The following is a 20,002-nucleotide window of genomic DNA, read 5'->3' as shown; positions in this document are numbered from 1 at the left end:
AGCTGTGCTGCCAGCTCACACCACGGTTGTTCCCCTTCAGTCCCCAGCGTCGGGAGTCCTGGGACGACGTGAGAATGGCAGCATTCGGGTTGCCAAAAAGCAAGTTGCTCGCCACTCCGGGAAACCTTATTTCTGACCCAGCAATCCTCAGGCACGGAGCCACGGCACCCCGGGGTGCCTTGAGCTCCTCTCAAGGGTGCCGCGGGGTGCCGTGCAACGTTAGCACGGTAAGGTGACTCACAAGATCAATCCAGGGCTTGTAAATAAGAACCCACTGTATTAAATACGTTCTGACCTGCCTGGGGCTTTTGGAGGTCTCCGCAACGGAAGAATTGCTCTAGGATCTTTCTGGAGTCCAAACCAGAGTGGAAACGGAGACGACATTTCCACGGGTGCCTCGGGTCTCCCAAGGGGTGCCGTGAGTCACGCCAGGCCAAGAACCGCTGCTCTAAACCTGCGATGGCAGATGTCAGGGAGGGTAAAACAGATCGCCCCGACCTTCCCCGTTCGGATGCTGTCCCGTTCCTGCCGCTGCGGGAGACGGCTTACTGGGCCGGCTGGACCGGCCGCGCCTGGCCCCCGTAGGGGTGTGCTGGGTCAGCTCCCGGTGGCCGAGGGCAGAGCCCCGCGAGGCGTGTTTTGCAAGCCTCCTGCTTTTTCAGCCCACCTGGGGAGTCTGCGGCATTGCTGTGCCATCCGTCCTCCTTGGCGTTTGAGACCAGCGGTCCACACTGCTGGCCTGGAGCATCCTCGATCTCTGGCTCTGTGCTACTGTGATCCCCCGGGCGGGGGACCTTCTGCAGCTTTGCTTTCCTCTCCTTGCCAGGCGACGGAGCCCAGCCCTCTGGGAAGGCCGGCCGAGACCAGCAGTGCCTCGGGGACCCAGCGTCCAGGGCCGTGCTCCAGGTACTTCTGTCTGCAGCTCCCTGTTGACAGGGCCAGGCACTCGGCTTCACAGCTCTGCATCTCATCTCCCCTCGGACGTGTCGGGTGATGCAGGCAAGGTGGGCATCGGAGAGCAGCCAAGTTATCGGTGGAGAAAACCCATCTTTCCCTTCTCGTCGGAGCCTCCTTGGCGCTTGCTTTGCCTGGGAACCGGGTGCAGGGCCCAGTCCCGCCTGCTGCTCTCACCTGCAAACTCGCCGTCTGTCCGTCCCGGGAGCTGGCTGAGGAAGAGACCGAGAGATGAGCTTGGGTGCAAAGCCTGCGGCACGACCCGGCTGCAGATTCCTCCCAGCCTAAAGGAAAGGTTGAGGGGGGAGCGCCGTCTGCGATGGATGCATCATGTTGTCTCCTGAGCTGGGGAGGAGGTACGGGGGGGTCCAGAGCTGGAGGAGCAGGGAAACCCCCAGTCCCTAGGCCTGGCTCCTATGGGATGCTCCGCATCAGCACCCGTGGGGCCCGGCGAGGGCTCGGCTCCCGTTCAAAGAGCGGGGCTCAGCCCCACCTCCTGCTAGCATTGATCCCCGAGTGCGGGTGAGCTGGGGAGGGTATATTTTGGGGTCCGGGGTGCGCATTTGCCCCTGCCCTCCTCTTGCAGCCTCATGCTAGAAGTGCTCGTCCGACCACGTTCTGGAGAGCCCGGGCGGCCGGCACGTCTTCGCGGGCGTCCTGCGGATGGGGCGCAGCCACGAGCATCTCTGGCCTGCGAGGACCTCGGGCCGGAGCAGGGCCCAGAGCGGGTCTGTGAGAAAGCCAAGATCTGCCGGGATTACATCTCCATCTGGCCACCGAAGGAGGCAGGTCTGTACAGCTGAGCTGATGGAGATGTTAAGGTCCTCTGTCCTCCCTCCTTCTCCAGCCCCCAGGGGAAGAAGTACAGGAGGGGCTTGCAGCGGTTATACCCCGGCAGCGAGACCTGCTTGGAGCAAGTTCTCCTGCGGCACTCACCGCGCCAGCTTCCCTGCCTCTGTCCCCTTCTGCCCGGGTCGCTCTTTGCTATAACCGCTAGGCCTGGAGACCTGGAGAGTTGTCACCCGCTGGAGCCGAAGTGGCACGAGAGGCTTTGGAGCTGTTTGGGCTTTGGACTGCCTTCTGGAAAGGCTGGACGTCCCCGTGAGGCCCGGGCTCAAGTCGAGTCCTCGTGCACAGAGCCTCCTACCCCAGGGTCCTGAGCTCGCCGTGCAAGACGTAACCGAGCCGTCACGCGTGCGCGCGATGCGCTGGGCACGGCTTGCTCCTTTGCCGTCCTGCCACGTGGCAGATGGGACAGTGCCTGGGGACGGTCTCGGTTCCACCTGTCTTGAGGGCGGACGGAGGAGAAGAGGACATTTGGGCAACGAGCTTGAGCTTGCCCGCGGCCGTCTACAAAGCCAGCGACCCGACAGGACTTCTGCTGGGTTGTAGGGACTTACACCCGCAGAGAGGCGGAGGTACAGCGTTGTGCTTCCAGCCCCGGCAGAGACGTGACATAGGGGCGCTAGAAAAGCAGGCGGCGTGCGAGGCGAGAGGCACAGGGGTTGTTAGCGCGACAAGGAACCAGGCGGCGAGTCGCCGTTTCAGCAGTTTCTTCGTACCGCTGAACTGGCCATTTTTGCCGTCTCTCTCCAAGTCAGCAGAGCCCGGCGAGGTCCGCTGGGTGTCTGACATTTATCTTTGAGGAGTTTGCTCTTTTCCCAGGCTGCTAAGCTCGGCTTCCCCCACCCCCTTCCCCTCCGCAGCACTTCCAAGCTTCCCGCAGAGGGAAACCAGATTTCGTTTGCTGTTAGTGGCTGGAGACGTCGGCGCAATGCAGGGACTGCAAAAGGACATCTCTAAGGGAGATGCCTATTTTTGTTTTAAATCGGGTAGCAGTTTGGCCAGCCACAGAGGCAGCTTTGCTAGCCCCCGGTGCCAGGGCTGCCTGCTGCAAGGCAAGTGCTTGTTCTGCGTGCCGCCGGCTTTGGCTGTGCATCCCTGGACCTGTTGGGCAACTAACACAGGGGCCGCTTGTCACTCTTGATAGAAAATTCAGGCTGGAAAGGAGCTCAGGAGGTCACATCTTGTCCAACCCCTGCTCCAAACAGTGCCAGCCCCGACTACATCATCCCAGCCACGGCTTTGTGCACCTGGGTCTTAAAAACCTCCAAGGATGGAGACTCCCCCACCTCTCTGGGGGGGCCTGGTCCAGTGCTTCACTACAGGCGAAAGTTTTTCCTAATATCTAACCTAAAACTTCCCTTCCTGCAACTTGAGCTCGCTGCTCCTTGAGCACTGGATGGCCAAGTTGCTCCCAGTCGCACCCGTCGAGGTATGAAGGACCCTCTCTTAACTACCTCATTTTGACAGACTTTAACCCCTCCATGCTAGTAGAGAGGAAAGTAACAGGGGTCTGCTCGGTTTGGATGTTTCTCTCTCTTTTTTTTAATGAATACATCTCTATAGCTACCTGGGAGTTTATGTGTAGAAAGGATTAGCATGTTCATCTTTCTATCTTAGCCCCGAACAACCCAGCCTTGGCACTAATGCTCCCGCCCAGTCATCAAACCAGCTGGAAAATGCTGGGCTTGATTGCAGATCCCAGGCTGTGCCTGGACTTGCCTGGCAAATGCAATCCCGGGCTCTTACCCAGACCCACGTGTTCCCTGCTGTTCAGCAGACACCGATAATGTGGATTATTCCCGGAGGAGACTGGAGAAACACCACCGCCCCGTTGCCCAACAGCACCACGGAGCTGCACACGCGGATCCAGCATGCCGTCTTCCAGCAGGACAGAAGGGAAAACACTCGAGACAGCCAGTGGGTGCTTGGTACACTTATATTGCTCGAAGGCGAAAGATTTTCTCCCTCGTTTTTCCCCCCAGGATATAGTTGGAGAAAGTCCACACGCAGCACACGGGAGGGGGCACCTGGCTGGTGGAGAGAGGAGGAGGAAGGCGAGCCGGCATGCAAGGCCTGAGAACGGAAGGGGTGGCAGCTCCGGTCTCCCCCCATTAGGGTCAGCCCTCTCCCCACCTCCGTGTGGTTCCTGCTCCTTACCCAGCTCTCCTGGGGTCTTCCCTTCCTCCAGGAGGATATGCAACGGCAAAGGGGTGCGATCATTTACAGCAAAGAGCATCTGAGTGGCTAAGGGGAGGGGGTCCCAGCGCCGATGGGGTTGCAGGTGCCAGGAAGCAGGGACAATGCTTATTTCATCCAAGCTAGACTTCACATTACATCCCATCACCCCTGGGACAAAGATACCCACCAACACGGGTATTTAAGCCTGACTTCGCACCCGCTGTGTGCAGAAAGAGGGAGTGTTGAATGTGACCAGGATCTCTGCGCCGTCCCATAGAGGCCGGGGTATTCCCAGTGCCCTGGACTGGAGCGGCGGTGCAAAGGCCGGTCCCGCCTTCCCGGTTTACAAGCTTTGTGCTTCAATCCAGCCTATGTTTGCAAGTGGAGCTTTGCAGCGGATGGCTAGGATTGCCCTCGGGCACGCGCCTCCCGCGGCAGACTGGCATCTCCCCCACGCGCCTGTAGACACCCCTTTGCAGACAAGGCTTTTGCAGGCTGCCTCCCCTGCAGAGCTGTTGTCACCAGGCCGGGCGTGGGGACAAGTCCCCCCTGCAGCCCTAGGTCATGGCAAAGGGAGGGGGAGCAGCATGCAACGGGGGTGTCATCCGGAGCACCCACGGGGGCGGCTGGGGGGCTGGCACGCGAGGGTCCTTCTCTGCACGGCTGCGGGGCGGGTTGCCTTGCGCAGTCCCCTGCACTGGTGTGGGGCCGGCTTCTTCCGGTGGCATCCCGGAGCTGGAACCACCTCTCCTGGCATTTGGTACCCATCGTCGGCTCGCTGGAGCAGAAGTCGGAGGCTCGACCCCCAGGGCTGGAGCGGCCGAACCTGGGGAAAGACCCCCGCCCATCTCAGGCGCTGCTGTGACGTGCTGCCAGTGCCCCCGGGTGGCTCATGCGAGACAAGACATCTGCTGCAGTCGTGGAGGCAGGGTAGGAGGTGAAACGCTTGCTTCCCTTACCCAGGGTGACTCTGGGAAACAAGCACAAGTCCCCGGGGCAGGGAAGACTTGGCCACTGAGAACAAAAATTCCCTGGAGCTTGGGTTAGCGACACCCCCCCACGTATCTCAAGGGAATTTCCTTTCCCCGCGTGCGCTGTCCTACGCAGCTGGAAGTCAGGGCTTACCCAGCTCCTACCAATAAAACAGGGCTCAGCTCAAGCTTGGAAACGAACAAGAAGAGCGTAAGTGGCAGGCCCGGACCCCACAAGGCTCTTTGCGGTGAGGTCAAGGATGGCAGGAAAAACACCCCAAAGCCCCCGGCGCCCTCGCCTTCGCCGTGGCCACGCTCCACGCACGTGCTCCTTCCCGGAGCCGCGCTACAAGGGTTTAAGAGGGCCTTCCAAGGGGCGACGCCGTTCAAAGTATGTACAGCCAAAAAGCAGTCTTCTAGCGGGCGGCACCCTTGCCCCGAGCCTCCTGGCCCCGAGGCCCGCGGGGGCAGCCCCGAAGGAACGCGTCCCAGATGCCGCGCTCTCCTCGGCGGTCAGGCTCGATCTTCCCTGCTCGTCGCTCGGAGGCGAAGGCGAGTGCCGTCAGCAGAACTGGAAGACAAGCAAGCCCACACGAGAAGCAAGACGTTAGCGGCTCCTGTCCCGCTGGGGCCAGAGGCAGCTGCTTGACTGATGCACGAACCGTGCCAAGCTTCACGCAGGCCGGTTTGGAAATGCAGAAGGGCAAATGCTGTTGTATTTTTAGGCTCTCGGACGGAGAAGCCAAGAGCACGCGATGGAAACGGGCCTGGAGTTTTAGCGCACGTCCTACACGGGGAAAGGGGGCTCACGGTCGGGGGATGAGCAGTGAACTTCTGCGGGATGGTGGCACGAAGGCCCTGCACTATCTGCAACACATGGACCGCGTAAGGGAGAAGTGGGCACGGTGGTGTAGAGCCCACGGTGGGTGTGGATGCTGTCGCCGAGTGCAGGGGGTGGCAGCTTATGGCCCATGGGCTGGATCTGGCCCGTGGTACCTCTGGATCCAGGCTGAGATGTAGGTTTTCATCAGCAGAGGGATCTGGCTACGGGCAATTTCTTTGTGCCGCCGTGGGGACAGCGGTCCTGGCCCCGCTCCTCGATGGGTCATTCTGGCCCGCGGCTGGCAGAGGTTGCCTGGCCTTAATCTAAAGACGACCTGCTCAGGTCCCTTCCAACCCTAGAAACTATAAAGCAATTGCCGTATGCTCGCATCAAGGGGGAGCAGTGGGGACTGACCTTCCAGCGGTTCCCGCACTCGTTACACAGCACAAAGGTCGTCATGGGCTCGTCAGCGCTGCGGGTCTGGACCTGAGGAGGAAACAGCGCCGCAGTCAGCAGGGACCATGCACAGGAGGGGCGGCTTGCCGTCCCCCCGGGGCTCAGGCCAGGAGGGCACGGACACGACGCCCGAGGACTCCCGTCACCTGGTTGTAGGTGCAGTTCTTCTTCCTGCACTTGCCGCACTGGAAGAGGTCGGTGACGGTGCCGCCCGTCTTTGCCATCTGGTGCTCCCGGATGGCCTCCTGGGTCATGGCGTTCCTCAGCTCCTTCAGCTCGTCGCTCGCCATCTCCTGTGATGGACAGGGACATTGCTGGAGGCACTGCTCTAGCATCTTCTCTTGGGTCCATCTCTCACACCCGTAGGCATCTCCTCTCCAGTGCACGCGGGCTGCAGGCCCCCAAGCCCAACCACCCTTCCTGCACCAGGCGTCGGCTCAGAAGCCCCTCGGGCGTCCCCCAGGCTGGCTGACGCGAGGACCCTGTCCCAGCCTTGCAGGGGAGTTGCTTCTGCCGGTCTCTCACGACGCAACATTGATGGCAATGGCTCATCCAGTCCTGCCACCGGCACCTGCCGGCCTGCAGTCCACCATCGCCTCCCCGCGAGGCGAGGCTCTGCCCGGCTTGCATCGCGGACGCCGGGAAAGGAACCGGTCTCTCCCGGAGCCACCGCTTCCACGCATCGGTCTCCGGGGTCTTCCCCACCCCGCTCTTTACCTCGGCGGTCATCCTAGCAATGAGGCTGGGCGCGATGGCTCCGCACAACACGTTCCTCCGCAGGTTGGGGTTCTTGGGGTCCTTCAGGTTACTGATCCTGCTCCGGACGCGGTTGCGGTACTTCATGTCCGTGCTCTTCAGCTCCTGGAAGATATGTGGCCCCGTCAAGGAGCAACAGCCGGGGGAGTGGCAGCGATGGGGCTGAACCGCTGGGAACAGCACGTCTGCAGGGGGCTGGGTGTCCCCCACCGGGCATGGCTTCTGCTCCCTGCCTTTTGGTTTGGACACTGGGGTTCAAGCAAGCCCCCCCAGAAGTGAGCGTAACTTTTCAGGAGAGCCAGACATGCCAGGCTCGTGGGGAAATGGGCCTAGAGCTACTTCCATTTAACCCAGGCACAGTTTGGACCCAGTTCTGTTGACATCTAGTCCCCTTTGGTCTCATGCGGGGCTTAGGACATGCGTGGTCCAGCCTCTCCCTGGGGAGGGCTGGCAGTTTATCTACCCTAACTCTAATTTGCACCAGCTCCTACAAGGCTGGAAAATAACTTGGGGTTTCCTCAAAGCTTCTGGCTTGCAAAGAGCCTTGGTACGACAAGCCAACGCGCAGGCGAATCGCCACGTCTTGCAGCCAGGGGAGCTGAAGCTATAGCACCCCGAGCCTCGCGGCTGGGAAGCTCTTGCTGACTTCTGGATACCTGCTCTTCAGTGTGTTGGGCATTATCCCTCATCCGCCGGGGCTTAGGAGCCCACTTGGTCAGGCGGCAGTGCCTGCTCACAGCACAAGTTGCCTAAAGCTGCCGTCCCCTGCAGCGACTGGGGTGCAAAATAGCCTGGGTCTGGGCACCCTGCAGGAGACACCTGCTTGATACGGGCTGGAAGACGGCCGCAAGGGCAGCGAAGGGCTGGAGGGGGTCTGTGCAGGCATTTGGTGGATGGTGTTGCCGTCGAGGTGGCTGCCGGACCACAACCGCGGCTTCTGGCATCCCTGGGCCCCTGCTGTGTCATCTGAATCTACGTGAATGACCCGCGTGGGAGCTCTTTGCTGCCGGACCACGTGCCCGGGCCGAGCCTCCGCCATCCCTGCAGCAAAGGATATGATCTTCCATTTCCGAAGCCATCTTCTCACAGTTGACGCCAAACTCCTTGTAGTCATCTAAGGAGAGGGGGAGGCACGAAACACTCAGAATCCCGGTGGGGAGGAACAAGCATCTTCAAAGCACTTTTTAAACAAAAATGGTTCTAGCCGGTCAGCTGGAAACTGGACTTAACCACAGGTTTTTCCCCACTCGGGCACCCTGGCCCACTCGCAAGGATTTGCTGTGGTAGGGTTGCTCTTACTAGCAACAACCTGCTGCACTGGAAATGCAGAGAACGGCTGGCATGGCTTTTGCAGCGGGGACAAGGAAGAAGCTGGCAGGTTACATCTGGGCCCCCCTGACTGTGATGGTGTCTCTGCAAATAGGACACGTGGGTGTCAAAGGGCGACGTGGCAGGAGTCAATGAGCTTCCCCCAGGGATGAGCAACCAAACCGAGGACTAAAGCCATTCAGCTGCCACCCGCTCTCCAGATGCGGCACTCGGAGAGCAACACAGCTCCCCTCGTCCAGCTCCTATTCTTGGGTCACGTCTACGCTGCGTCCCTGGCAGCCCGGCAAGCTCCAGAGAGGCAGGGTCCCCCCATGCCAACCCCATCAGGGTAGAGGGCATCACACAGACGAAGGGCTTCTCCCACGGCTGCTCTCAAGCATGCCGGAGGCAGGGACCTCGAGAGGGGCAGCGGCTGGGCTCAGTGCCTCGCTGCCGGGTTCGGCATGAGGGCAGGGGGTTGCCGCGCTCGCTCACCATCCATCTTCAGGGCAGCTGTGAGCATCTCGATGCACTTGTCCCGGATGGAGTCTCCTGTGAGGTAGCAGGGGGCCAGGAGGCAGGTGCTAGGGGCGAACGTGGGGCTGGAGGGGCTCGTGGGCGTCTTGGGTGTCTCCGGTTTGGATTTGCTGCTGTTCTGTCTGCAAAGAAGGACACAAGGACCCTTCCCCGTCAGCCCGGATCAGGTGGGCTCCCTGTGCTTACCAAAGCAGCTTCCCTATGCAACTCAATGGAGGGGACAGGGCTACTTCCATGCCCCGAGCCCCGTCTGCCCCACGTCTGCTTCTGCACAAGGCCCCCAGAGCTCCAATGCCGAGAGGGGCTGTATGCACACCTCCAACCTATGCTGGGTCCTATACATCTCCCACGGGGACAGCAATGCTGCTTGGACCTTCCTCTTCCTCCTCTGCAGCCCCTTTCCTGCTTTGGGGCTATAATGATTCCTTCCAGTGTCCGCTCGGCCCCTCTGTCTCTGGAGGATTCACCCTCACGGCAGCCATGCAACACAGATGGGAAACCGAAGCAGGGAGGGACTAAGTCCATGGGGAGGCAGGGACTTGAACCTGCGTATCTCGAGCTCCAGGCACGTGCTCGGACTCAGTGATTCTCAACCAGGCTGATGCAAGATCCTTTTAGGGGTGTCCCATGACACGATCCCTGTTAGGGCTGCAAACGGCTACATGGGATTCACCCAGCGAGTCCAGAGCGGTTTTACCCAAGGGAAAGCTAAGAGCTGGCAGTTTCCAGGGGGTGCCCTGAGTCTAACAAGGGGGTACCTTGAGTCTCAACCCCTTGAGAATCGCTGCTCTCACTACTGGGCCACGGAGGGTGGACAGCATTCGCTTGCACGGGGCATCCACACCCTCCCTCACTGGGCCACGGAGGCTGCGTGCCCTCCAGCTCCGCCACGGCTAGTAGGCATCACCACGGTCCCGTACCTCTCCTCTTTGCCATCGCTGGAGCTCTTCCGAGCAGCGACTGGGCTGGAGCCTGTAGACGGCCTCCTGGGGTCGCAACACAGAGAAGCATTAGTGAATGCAACGCCAGGCAAGGTGCTCCGGTGACCACAGCACCAGCTTTGCCCTGGGCTGGGTAGCAGAGTGAAGGGCTCTTTCTCAGGACCTGGAGCAGGCTGAGGCGGTGCTGGATGAGCACCGGATGGGTTATCGGTCGGCGAGAAGCACCCATCCCAGCCTCTGCTGCCGTTATAGGAATCTTCCCATTGCCTTTCATTAGGGTTGTCCCAGGTCGTGAATTTGTCCCGGGTTCAGGCAACACTGCCCGCCTTGGAGCTACAAGGGGGCCCCTCAGATCCCAGCAGCCCCCTTCAGTCATCGCAGGTAGCGGTGGCAGTGAGGTATTCACTTCTGCCAGGGGAAATTAAACCCTGGGACCTCAGCAGCCACAGCACAGGGCTCCATAAAGCCCTGGATCCTCACATCCCCCACCCAGGGGCCACCCTCAGCTAGCAGAACCGGATGAGGACCTGCAGCCCTACCTTTCCAACGACAGCCTCTTTGGAGGGGTGGAAGAGGAGGAGGCAGCTGTGCTGCTGGAAGATTTCGAGTCTGCAGAGTCTCTCCTAGAAGAGAAGTTGGGGAGAAGACACGGTACTGAGAACAAGGGTTTAGGGTGGAAACGCTCCCTGAAGCTGAGATGTAGTGGCCATGGATGACAAGACGGATGCCCACGTGCCTGAGCTGGCTCCCAGGGCATCTTGTTCTGCAGAGGGGGGACATGCAGATCAGATGGGAGGGAGATGTTGGAGAATTGCACCAAAAGAAATCTCCTGAGGTTTGACAAGGACAAGTGCAAAGTCCTGCACTTAGGAGGGAGCAACCCCTTGCACCGGGGCAGGCTGGGGACAATGGGCTGGGCAGCAGCTCTGCAGAAAAGGACCTGGGGAGGACAGGGGACAAGAAGATCAATAGGAGCCAGCAGTGCGCCCTTGGTGCCAAGACGGCGACCGGCATCCTGGGCTGCATCGGCAGGAGCGGTGCCAGCGGTTCCAGGGCAGCGATTCTTCCCCTCTATTCACCAGTGGGGAGGCCACATCTGGAGTCCTGTGTCCAGCTGTGGGACCCCCACTGCAGAAAGGATGTGGACACTTTGGAGAGAGTGCAGTGGAGGGCAAGGAAAATGGTTGTGGGGCTGGGGGACAGGACGGGTGAGGAGAGGAGAGGGAACTGGGCTGATTTATTCTGGAGAAGAGAAAACAAAGGTGAGATTTGACAGCAGCCTTCACCTCCCCGCAGGGGGGCTGCACAGAGGCTGGAGCTGGGCTGGTCTCAGTGGGGGCGAATGACAAGACAAGGAGCAATGGGCTCAGGCTGCAGCAAGGGAAGTTGAGGTTGGATATTAGGAAAAACTCTCTCACAAAGAGGGTAGTAAAGCACTGGACCAGGCTCCCCAGAGAGGGGGTGCAGCCTCCCTCCTTGGAGGTTTTCAAGACCCAGGTAGACAAGGCCTTGGCCGGGATGATGTAGTTGGGGCTGGTCCTGCTGGGAGCAGGGGGCTGGACTAGGTGAGACCTCCTCCGGTCCCTTCACCCTCCTTGTCAGTGATTCTGCGCGGGAGGGGAGGTCTTTTGGGGTGGGCACACCTCTGCACCAGGGAGAAGGCACAAGCAAGCCAGCAAACACCCACCTCTCCTTCCTGCTGTCCGAGGGCGACTTCTTAGAGGCAGCAGAGGAGCCCCTGGAGTCGCTGGACACTCTGCACGGTGCGAACAGAGAGGAGAGACGTCAGCTATGGGGACACCCCAGCACTGTGCCCCCAGCCCCATTCCTCGCGCAAAGCCAGCGTCCATCAGGCCAGCCCGCCGCAGCCTGGGCACACGTGCTGACCGCTCCGCGGTGCTCTCCCCTCGGGTGGCGCAGAGACGCGCAAAGGGCAGGAATAGCCCCAAAGTGACCAGCACAGCCGTCCTCCCGCACCGCGCCGGCCCACGCAGCCTCCCCCCGCGGCAGAGGACACCGTCCTCCTCGCAGTGCCGGTCCCGAGCGCTGGAGGCAGGCGACGTGCCCCCGCCGAGCGCTCCCCGCTGCCCAGCCCGGGGGCTCGAGACACCCCCGCGCACAGCGCCGCAGCAGTGACAGCTCCTGCCCGCCCCGATTACGAGCCCCCGGGAACCGGCTGAATCACTTCCCAGTGCTGGACAGGTCTCAGCCATGGCACCGGTGAGGTAACGGGGAGGGACCGCGTCCAGCTGCCTTCCCCTGCGCTGTGGGTTCACACGGGGCAACGGTGCCCGTGTGGATACCGGGGGGCTCCTGGGTTTCTGTCCCTAGCTGCACCTGTGGACTTTATCCAAGGCCCACCGAAGACGACGGGAAGCCTACTGATCTCAGCGGGCTTTAGGCGACCCAGAAATAGCTACGTAACACTTGTGCCTCGGTTTCCCCATCTCCAGAACAGAGACTCAGTAACTCACAGGCCATCATGAAGCTTAGTTCACAAATACACTTAAAACAATACCCTTCAGACACAGGGAGATGCTCTGGGAAAAGTGGCTCTGAGCTCTGTGCCCCAAAGGGAGGGTTTGTGGGTGCGCGAGCCAGTACCTGTCGTGCTTGCTGTCCGCAGAGTGGCTCTTTGGGGTCGCTGGGTGAGAGCCTGGCTTGCTGGATTTCCTGGAAAGAAAGAGGGGAGGTCTGAGAAGTGGGGTCCTGAGAAGAGCTGGCTGCTGTTCTCCAGGAAACAGAGGGATTGGGGATAGAAAAGGCTGCTTTGGCCTGATGAGAAAGCAGAAGGTTTGGGTTGACAGTGCAAAGCAGGCCACGCCAGGAGAAACCACATCCATCCCGCTGGAGACCCTTGCGCTAACGTGTCGTCCCCTCACCCCCGGCCCAGGCCCACGCGGTACGGGGGCGCTTACCTGTCCTGCTTCTGCTCCGATGAATGTTTCTTTGAGCCCGGCAGCGCATCGAGAGCCTTGCGGTCAGACAAGTCTCTTTAAAAGAAAAGGAAAAGATGCAGAAATGACTCTTGAATGCAAGGATGATCTTTCAGCAAGGCCAGATCCTAACCCCACTCGCTTCAGGGGGACCTTTGCCTTGGATCAAGAGGATGAGCTGCAGGGAGACTGCACGCAGCTAGAAAACCTGGTGGCCTTGACAGGAAAGCAGCCAAGTCTGCAGAGCAGAAGGACGCTCCCGTGGTCAAGGCAGGTCCCTAGGGCTAGAAAGAGCCCGGTTCAAGTCTGTGCTCCACCACAGACCTGGGGGGAAGGACTTTGTTTCTCCATCTCAGTGCCGTGGGGCGACTAGCCCAGCCCTGCCCCATAGGCAGATGCTCAGCTCTTACAGGGATGGTGAGCAGGGCACGCAAGAGACTTGTCATCTCATCGGTGCTCCGGCGCTGGCCCGCCAGGGACCAGGAGATGGATGTGGGGTCTGGACCCCCTCGCGGTCAGGGCAGGGTCGTCGAGCAAAGGCTGCCCGGCTCCCACAACCAGGCCCTTAGTCCCTGTCCTGGTGAAGCGGGGGCCTACACAGGTAAAGCAGACAGGATGCTCCCCCCGCCCCAGTCATGCGGCGGGTGGAGGAGAAAGCCCCCGGGGCCAGGAAGAAAGCCGCCATCCAAGCACAGCTTCAGACATGAGATTTGGGGTCTGGGGCGGCTCAGCGACCCGCTTGGCTCGACCATTCTGGTTTTGCATTGGAAACAAGGAGCACCCCCCCAAAATGTCCATGCTCCGCTATGTGCTCCCCAACCTGGGCAGACTGCAACTCCCACAATGCACCAGAGCCAGCGAGCCCCAGGATGCCCCACTTTCCATGCTCCGAGTGGTGCATCCTGGGACATGTAGTCCCACCATGAACCCTCATACCTTTCTTTGTGCTTCTTCTTGTGCTTCTCCATCGGGCTTTTGCAGGGCTCCAGCCCGCGGGAGTCGGCCCCTTCGGGCTGCCAGCTGGGAAAGTCCAGTCTCTTCTCCTCCTCCTTTTTATCCTTCTGACTTTCCAAGTCCTTCTCTTTCTTCTGGGTCCCCGAGGAGTCTGCGGGCAAATCAGGCAGGCCGTCGGTGACCAGACTAACACAGGGCAAGGGGGAATGGCACTTGGCCAGCTTGGGAACGATTTCATCCCGGTCGGACTACGCCAGGAGCCCTGGGCTGGAGAGACCCGGGGGAGTTTGTCGCAAGTCCGCGCTGCGTTGGCAGGACTCGTGCAGAGTCCCAGGACCGGACTGTCAAGGACGACCAGGGTCAGGGCTGGTGCAGGGAAGAGGGGCTACAGCTCGGGGCTGAGCTGCCTGTTTGTGGGCCTGAGACCTGGCCGGCAGGGAGTCTGCGGTGCCCACGCACCGCTGTGCTGCCGGGCGGACCTCACCCACTCCACCCTCCTCCCAAACTGGCCACTACGGGTCTCCGTCCAGCCCCGAGGACCAAGAGCAGAGAAGGCGGAAAAGGGGGTCAGGACTTCTCAGCTCGGGCGCCCAAGGAAGTCTGGGAGCAGGAGGCCAACTTTCGAAGCAGAGATGCCTTCGGGGTCTCTCACCCAGCAGCCGCTTCCAGTTCTTGATGAGCAGCTTTGCCAGGGCTGCCACCTCCTCGTCGGAGCAGTGCTTGCGGATGGAGTTGACCGCCACGCCGATCCGTGTGGTCTGGGAGCGCACAAGGACAGCGGGTTAGTGCAAGGCACATCGGAGAGGACGGCTGAGTGGGGAGGAAGGGAAGCAGGGGCATGGCATGGGGCCTTAGAGATGTGGGGTCAGCTTTCCGCCCTGCTGCCCATTCCCTGTATAACCTCGGGGAAGTCCTCCGTCCTTCGATGCCTCCCGTCTCCACCTACAGCAGAGCGCTGACAGCCGCACGAGGAGCGCAGATTTACCTGGAGAGCATCTACACAGACTCGGGCACCCAGCTGGGATGCTGTCCCACCCTGCTCAGATCCATCTACTTTGGCAACACACCATCATCTGAATCGTGCAGCCAAGCCCCCAAAAAGCAAGGGAGGAGAGGAAAGACCCACCCAGCTTCTTGCACCGACGGCTTTTCGTCAGTTTGAGCAGGGGGAGCAGGATGCTACCTTGGTACCCAAGTGCCCTTAAGTGCCTGATAGCTGGGCTGGAGTCTGACCCACAGCTGGTATGGCAAGATGGGCCGTATAAACCTCGATGGGTGGATGCAAACTGCCCCGCTCCGCGCTGGGGGTGGCACGAAGGGGGAGCTCCCGGAGGGCCCTTGCCAGGAGATCTCGCAGACCCTGCACTGCGTGACAACCTGAGCGGGCTTTTGAAGTCAGCCCAGAAACCCCAGTGTCTCCTGATCAGCGGTGAGAGCGGCCGCTTCAGAGCTGGACCGTGCCTTTCACGGGACTGCAGGGTGAATTTTAAGGGATGGGATTTTCTCCAGCCTTTCTCCGAGAGGTATCAAGCTCAGGTGGTTGGCCCGGCTTTCCTGCGAGCCAGGGAGCAGCCTCCTCCTTGCTTTTAAAATGCCTTTAATTCCATGCCAGCCTACCTGGGCAGGGCTTAAAAGAGGGGGGAGGTGGGGGCTGGCTCTTCCCTCAAATCCAAGTAACCCTTCATAGGCTGGAGCCCTAGATGCCTCCCCCTGCACCCCATCCGCCTCACCTGCAGCAGCTGGATGGTCATGGTGTAGCTGCTCAGCTCCTTCAGCAGGTCAAGCGCTCCTTCCTAGCATGGACAAAAGCCACATATGTGAGCATCGGAGGGTCAAACAACAGATCCCCGCTTTGGGGCCAACCTGCCCCTTCCTCTTCTGGTCCACACGCACGCACGCCCACGGGCACGCGCACCTCGAAGGTGCTCCTATAGGACTACGCACCGGCAGGAAGGGGGAAGGGAAGAGTTAACAGCATTCCCTGGCAGGCAGGAGTCAAAAGAAAACACATTTTGACCCAGATTTCCTTTTAAACACTCGTGTTTTGGATTTCCTGATGTAGGGAGAGCGCCCGCGGCGGCAGATGCGAGGGAGAGCCCGGGCCCAGCCTTCCCGCGTTTCTGGGAGCTTGGCCAGCCCCCCCCAAAACGGGGAAATCCAGCTGCTTGGCAGCTGCAAGGTCCCGCTGCTGCAACGGTCCCTGCTCCCTTCCACAAGCGCCAAGTCCAGGCCTGGATTTCGGCCGTGGAGAACTGGGAGCCAGAGCAAGCTACAGGTCCCGAAGCCAGGACAAAGGACGGCTTTTGTGCTCCACGTACGGGGGGCCTGGCTCGCTGCTTCCTCCAGGAACCTTCCCCGCAGAAGGGCAGACAAGGAGGGAGACGGGCCGTGGGAGGGCGAGGGATGCCTCCGGTGGGAGCCCGCCTGCCGAAACCGCAGGCCAGCAGCTGACGCCGAGCCGCGGCCCGATCACGCCGAGACAGCTGCCAGGTGCCCGTCGCGGGCTGCCAGGGGCCGAGAGCCGGACACAGCGTCACGCCCGAGAGCCAGCTGAATTTGGCCTATCCGGAAAGGGGGACTCCCAGCTTACAAGACAGCCCAGAGCGCTGGTTTCCCTGCCTCGCCTTCCCCTGGGAAATGGAGGCTGGCAGCAAGGGCAGGAACAAAACGGGGTCCCGGCTTCCCGAGCCCCCGGCCCGGGAGACAGCGCACGTCAACGGTGCTTCGGTCTAGCAGCAATTTGGCACTAGCCTATGGCTAAATATAGTCCCAGAGCTCAGCTCAGTGTAATGTTCATCCCCTGGTATTTTTAGAGACCACGTCTGTGCGTGTGCATGCGTAGACACACCGCTCCGCGCCCGAGGAGGAGACCCTAGGGCCGTCGGAAAGTTGGACCTCGCGCAGCCATCGGGTCCGGCCCCTGCGCAGGGCAGGATGAAGGGTGGCCATCGAGGCAGCACAGGAAAGCTGCTAGTCCTCACCTGGGACTAGTCCCCTCTATAGAGCCGGATCCAGACAGAGCCGCTAGCCAACCCCCCCTGACTTAACAGCGGCACCTCTGAGTGCAAGGGGGAGACCTGTCCCCCAGAAATACAGCAAGGAGATGGAGGGGGTGGATAGACTCGAGAGTTGGTCCTGTTGATGGAGGGGGCTACCGGTGCTTTGAGTTGCTTTGGTCTGGGTCCTTGAGATGGCTGCCGGGAAGGAGAGCAGGCCACGCCAGCTCCCAGCTTCTCTCCTTTTTCTGCATGGGAACTCCCTTCAGGACAAGTTCAGATTTAGCCACAGACTATATCGCTCCAGATATCCAAGTCGCTGTTCGTTTCCTGGCCTCCGAAGTGCCCAGTCAGTGCACGCCCTGAAAGGACCACCGCTCTTAGGATGGTTTCTTCTAGTACCTGGGCCGGTCTGGGCCTGGGAGCGCTTACGTTCGGGGGTTACCAGGGATTGTCCCCCTTCTGTCTTGCTCTGCCTCATGGCTGAAGCTGCGTTAAATCCTCTGCCTTGCTCCTGAGGTTAAAAGAAGAAAGCCTGAGGCCTCTTAGCTGGCATTCCCGGGCCTGGCCAGTCAAACAAAGGTTTCCCTCCAAAGTTGGCAGTTTTGCTCCTGTCCATCAACCCACACGCAACAAACTCACGCTGGGGGCTAATTCGGGGTGTGCCAGAGCCCAGCAGAAGCCCTATAGCCTGAGACCGCCCATGCTGCAAGACGTCCCTTTCTGGAGGCCTGACCATCACCAGCTTGAAATGCCCATCCCCTGAGAGTTTGGGACCAGAGCTGGCCCACTGCGGCCCGGCCTGCAGAAATGAGCAAAGACACTTCTGGCCCTTTCCCGTCACCTAGGGTGACACAAGGGTGCTACGGAGCTGGAGAGAGGGGCGATGGATCCCAGGCAGGCACCCCGCTCTTGCCTCCCAGCACTTGCGACATCCACTTCAAGGACTACTGGCGAAGCTCTGGGTTGGGAAGGCTTCTTTTGCAAGGTATGCATGACTCTGCCTTTTGTTTTCAGTCTTGCTTCATAGGTGACCAACAACCCAACCTCATTCAAGCTCCCGCTCGGCACTCGGCGAGGACCGGGGTCGTTCTCCACGGACCCTTTTCCACACGCCCCCCCGAACAAGGGGTCAGATCTCCAGCTTTGGAGACTTCCCACCGTACCGGTGTCACGAGCTGGAAGTGGCACCTGGAGGAGTAACAGGTCCGGCCGTGGACACGTGGTCAGCACCGGCCCTGCTTGAACCCGTTCCTGCCCGTGAAGCAGCCCCTGGTGAAGCTGTGGGACTGCAAGGGGTTTGCCCCCGGGGAGTTCCTGGCATACCTGCGATAGCGTGCGAAGTCTGGCACCTCCGATGCGCCGTGTCCAGGCGTCTGCTCTTGGGGAGCGGGTCAGGGGCCTCGTGGTCGGTCATTAGCTGGAAACCGCCCATGCCTGGTGCGCGTGCAGGGCCCGCAGCCTCCCCCAGCACACGCTCCCTTTGGACAGACCGACCTCCAGGAGCGAGAGGTGCCTAGACCGAGCGGCCGGCGGCTGTAGACAGCAGTAGGGCCAAAGGCTGGCATTTTGTGACGGCGCGAGGTGCAGGGAAGAGCAGACTGCCTGGTGCATGTACGCGCTGCTCCCAGGGAGGCTCCAGCCCCCCTGCAGCAAGGGACCCAGCCCCGGGGCCCATTCTGTGCTGCAAAGAGGTCACGTGAAGAAGCTGTTCACCTCCTTCCCCTTCTTTTTAAACATGCATGTGCGCGCACACGCGCCCTCGGAGCGGCTGATCTCATGGGTGTGCAGGGTGGATGCCCCCCATGCCTGCGTCCCGGGGAGGGAAGTGGTGCCCGGCAGGGCAGGGGGGGATGCCAGGCGGCCCTGCAGCCGGCTGGCGCGGGTTGCAGAGGACGGCAGAGGGTTAACAGCGTTGCACTGGGACAAAGGCCACGAGAAGGAGAGTAAAACATTAACTTCAAGGACCTGCCTCTCCTCTGCTGCACATTGGACCTGATCCTGATCCTGATCCTGACTGCAAGGGCCAGATCCTGGGCTGGCGTTACCATTGCAGGCCAGAAGGACGCCCCTTTACACCAGCCGAGCACCTGGCCCCTGCAGCAGGGACCTCGGGGGAGGTGGGTGGGAAGCCGGAGCGGGCTGGGCCCCCCTGCACCAACCTGTTTGCCTTCCCAGGGCACCCAAAGAGCTCCGGGAGGGTGGAGACACCTGTCCTGTTTGTTCTCAAGGACTGCTTATCCCTGAGTCCGAACCACTCCACCGTGACGTGCAAGAGGCCTGGGTCATGCTCAGATCCACCCGGCCCCGCTGCGCACTTCTGCACGCTCTTGTGAAAAAAAGGAAACAAGCCCAGCTGTTTCCCCCTCTTTCCCTCCCGTGCCCTTCTCTCCGGCGAGCCCCTGCCCAGACCGCTTTCCTGCCACACACCTGTCGCTCCCCCCTCCAAACCCTGGCGGCCCTGGAGCTGGGTGAGGCGACGCCAGCAGCCGTGACTCGCCCAGGCACGGGCAGGACGGGCTCCCGGGCGCCCAGAGCCCTGCTCGACGCTGAATACGGCCAGGAAAGCGGCAAGACCCAGGTGAAGCGGGCGGAAGGAGAAAGCAGCATCCTTCGGCACCGCGAGGGTCTCCCCATCGCCGCCACGGTGAATACTCTTGGCTCTGCTGACCCGAGCGGCAGGGCTGCAAGCGCCCCGAGCATGGGACCTCGCATTTCAAGGCCGTCAAGCTCCACAACAGACCGAGCCGCCCTCCCCGGCAGGCCCCGCCTGGAGTTTCTCCCTTTTCCTTTCCTCCGCACGCACGCCCAGGCTGCAAAGTCGAAACCCCAGCACAGACAGAGCGGGGGGGTCTTACCAGGTTCTTCCTGGACACCATCTTATCCAGCTTCTTGGCGATCCGCGCCAGCTCCTCCGCTTGCCCCATAGTCCTGGCTGCGAGCTCGCCGAAGTTTTGCGAGCGGGGGGAGAAGCGCGACGGCGAAGCACTGGCAGGAAAGGCGCTCGCGGAAGGGAGACTTTGGCTCTGCTTTCATCTGGGCTCGGGGGGCGAGGGACGGGGGCGAGGGCACGAGGGGGCGGCGGGGCTTCTGCTCCTGCTTTTGGGGGCAGTTGCTGACAGCTCGGCAGGAAGGGGGGGCAGAGGGGAGAGAAAGAAAGGGAGCGCAGGCGAGCCGGAGAGAAAGCAGAAAAGGAGGCGTGGCGGCCCCGACCAGTTATACACGGCTGCCATGCAGTCAAAATAGCACGGGGGGCTGGACTAAATATAGGAGTTAAAGGCTAAGCAGCCCGGAGCTCGCGGGGAGGTGGGGAGAGGCCGGCGGGGCCGGGGGCCGCAGGCGGGTG

At 61.1% G+C, this 20,002-nt stretch overlaps 1 protein-coding gene across 1 annotated transcript; it reads right to left on the bottom strand.

The window, feature by feature from the left end:
• Positions 1 to 3,719: 3,719 nt before the first annotated feature.
• On the bottom strand, positions 3,720 to 19,960 carry TCEA3 (transcription elongation factor A3). Its single transcript, XM_019547936.1, has 15 exons — positions 19,515 to 19,960; positions 15,391 to 15,453; positions 14,313 to 14,418; positions 13,643 to 13,811; positions 12,689 to 12,763; positions 12,375 to 12,443; positions 11,458 to 11,526; positions 10,310 to 10,393; positions 9,750 to 9,815; positions 8,788 to 8,951; positions 8,042 to 8,098; positions 6,946 to 7,100; positions 6,375 to 6,521; positions 6,187 to 6,258; positions 3,720 to 5,520 (listed from the first exon to the last, which is right to left on the bottom strand). Exons 1-15 carry the CDS (start codon positions 19,581 to 19,583, stop codon positions 5,512 to 5,514), a joined length of 1,374 nt encoding a protein of 457 aa, XP_019403481.1. The 5' UTR covers positions 19,584 to 19,960; the 3' UTR covers positions 3,720 to 5,511.
• Positions 19,961 to 20,002: the final 42 nt, after the last annotated feature.

The sequence above is a fragment of the Crocodylus porosus genome, unplaced genomic scaffold (assembly GCF_001723895.1).
Source record: "Crocodylus porosus isolate Cpor-Errol unplaced genomic scaffold, CroPor_comp1, whole genome shotgun sequence".
NCBI classification, from domain to species: Eukaryota; Metazoa; Chordata; order Crocodylia; family Crocodylidae; genus Crocodylus; species Crocodylus porosus.
The sequence above is the reverse complement of the archived record's forward strand: the minus strand, read 5'-3'. Positions and strand labels throughout refer to the sequence as shown.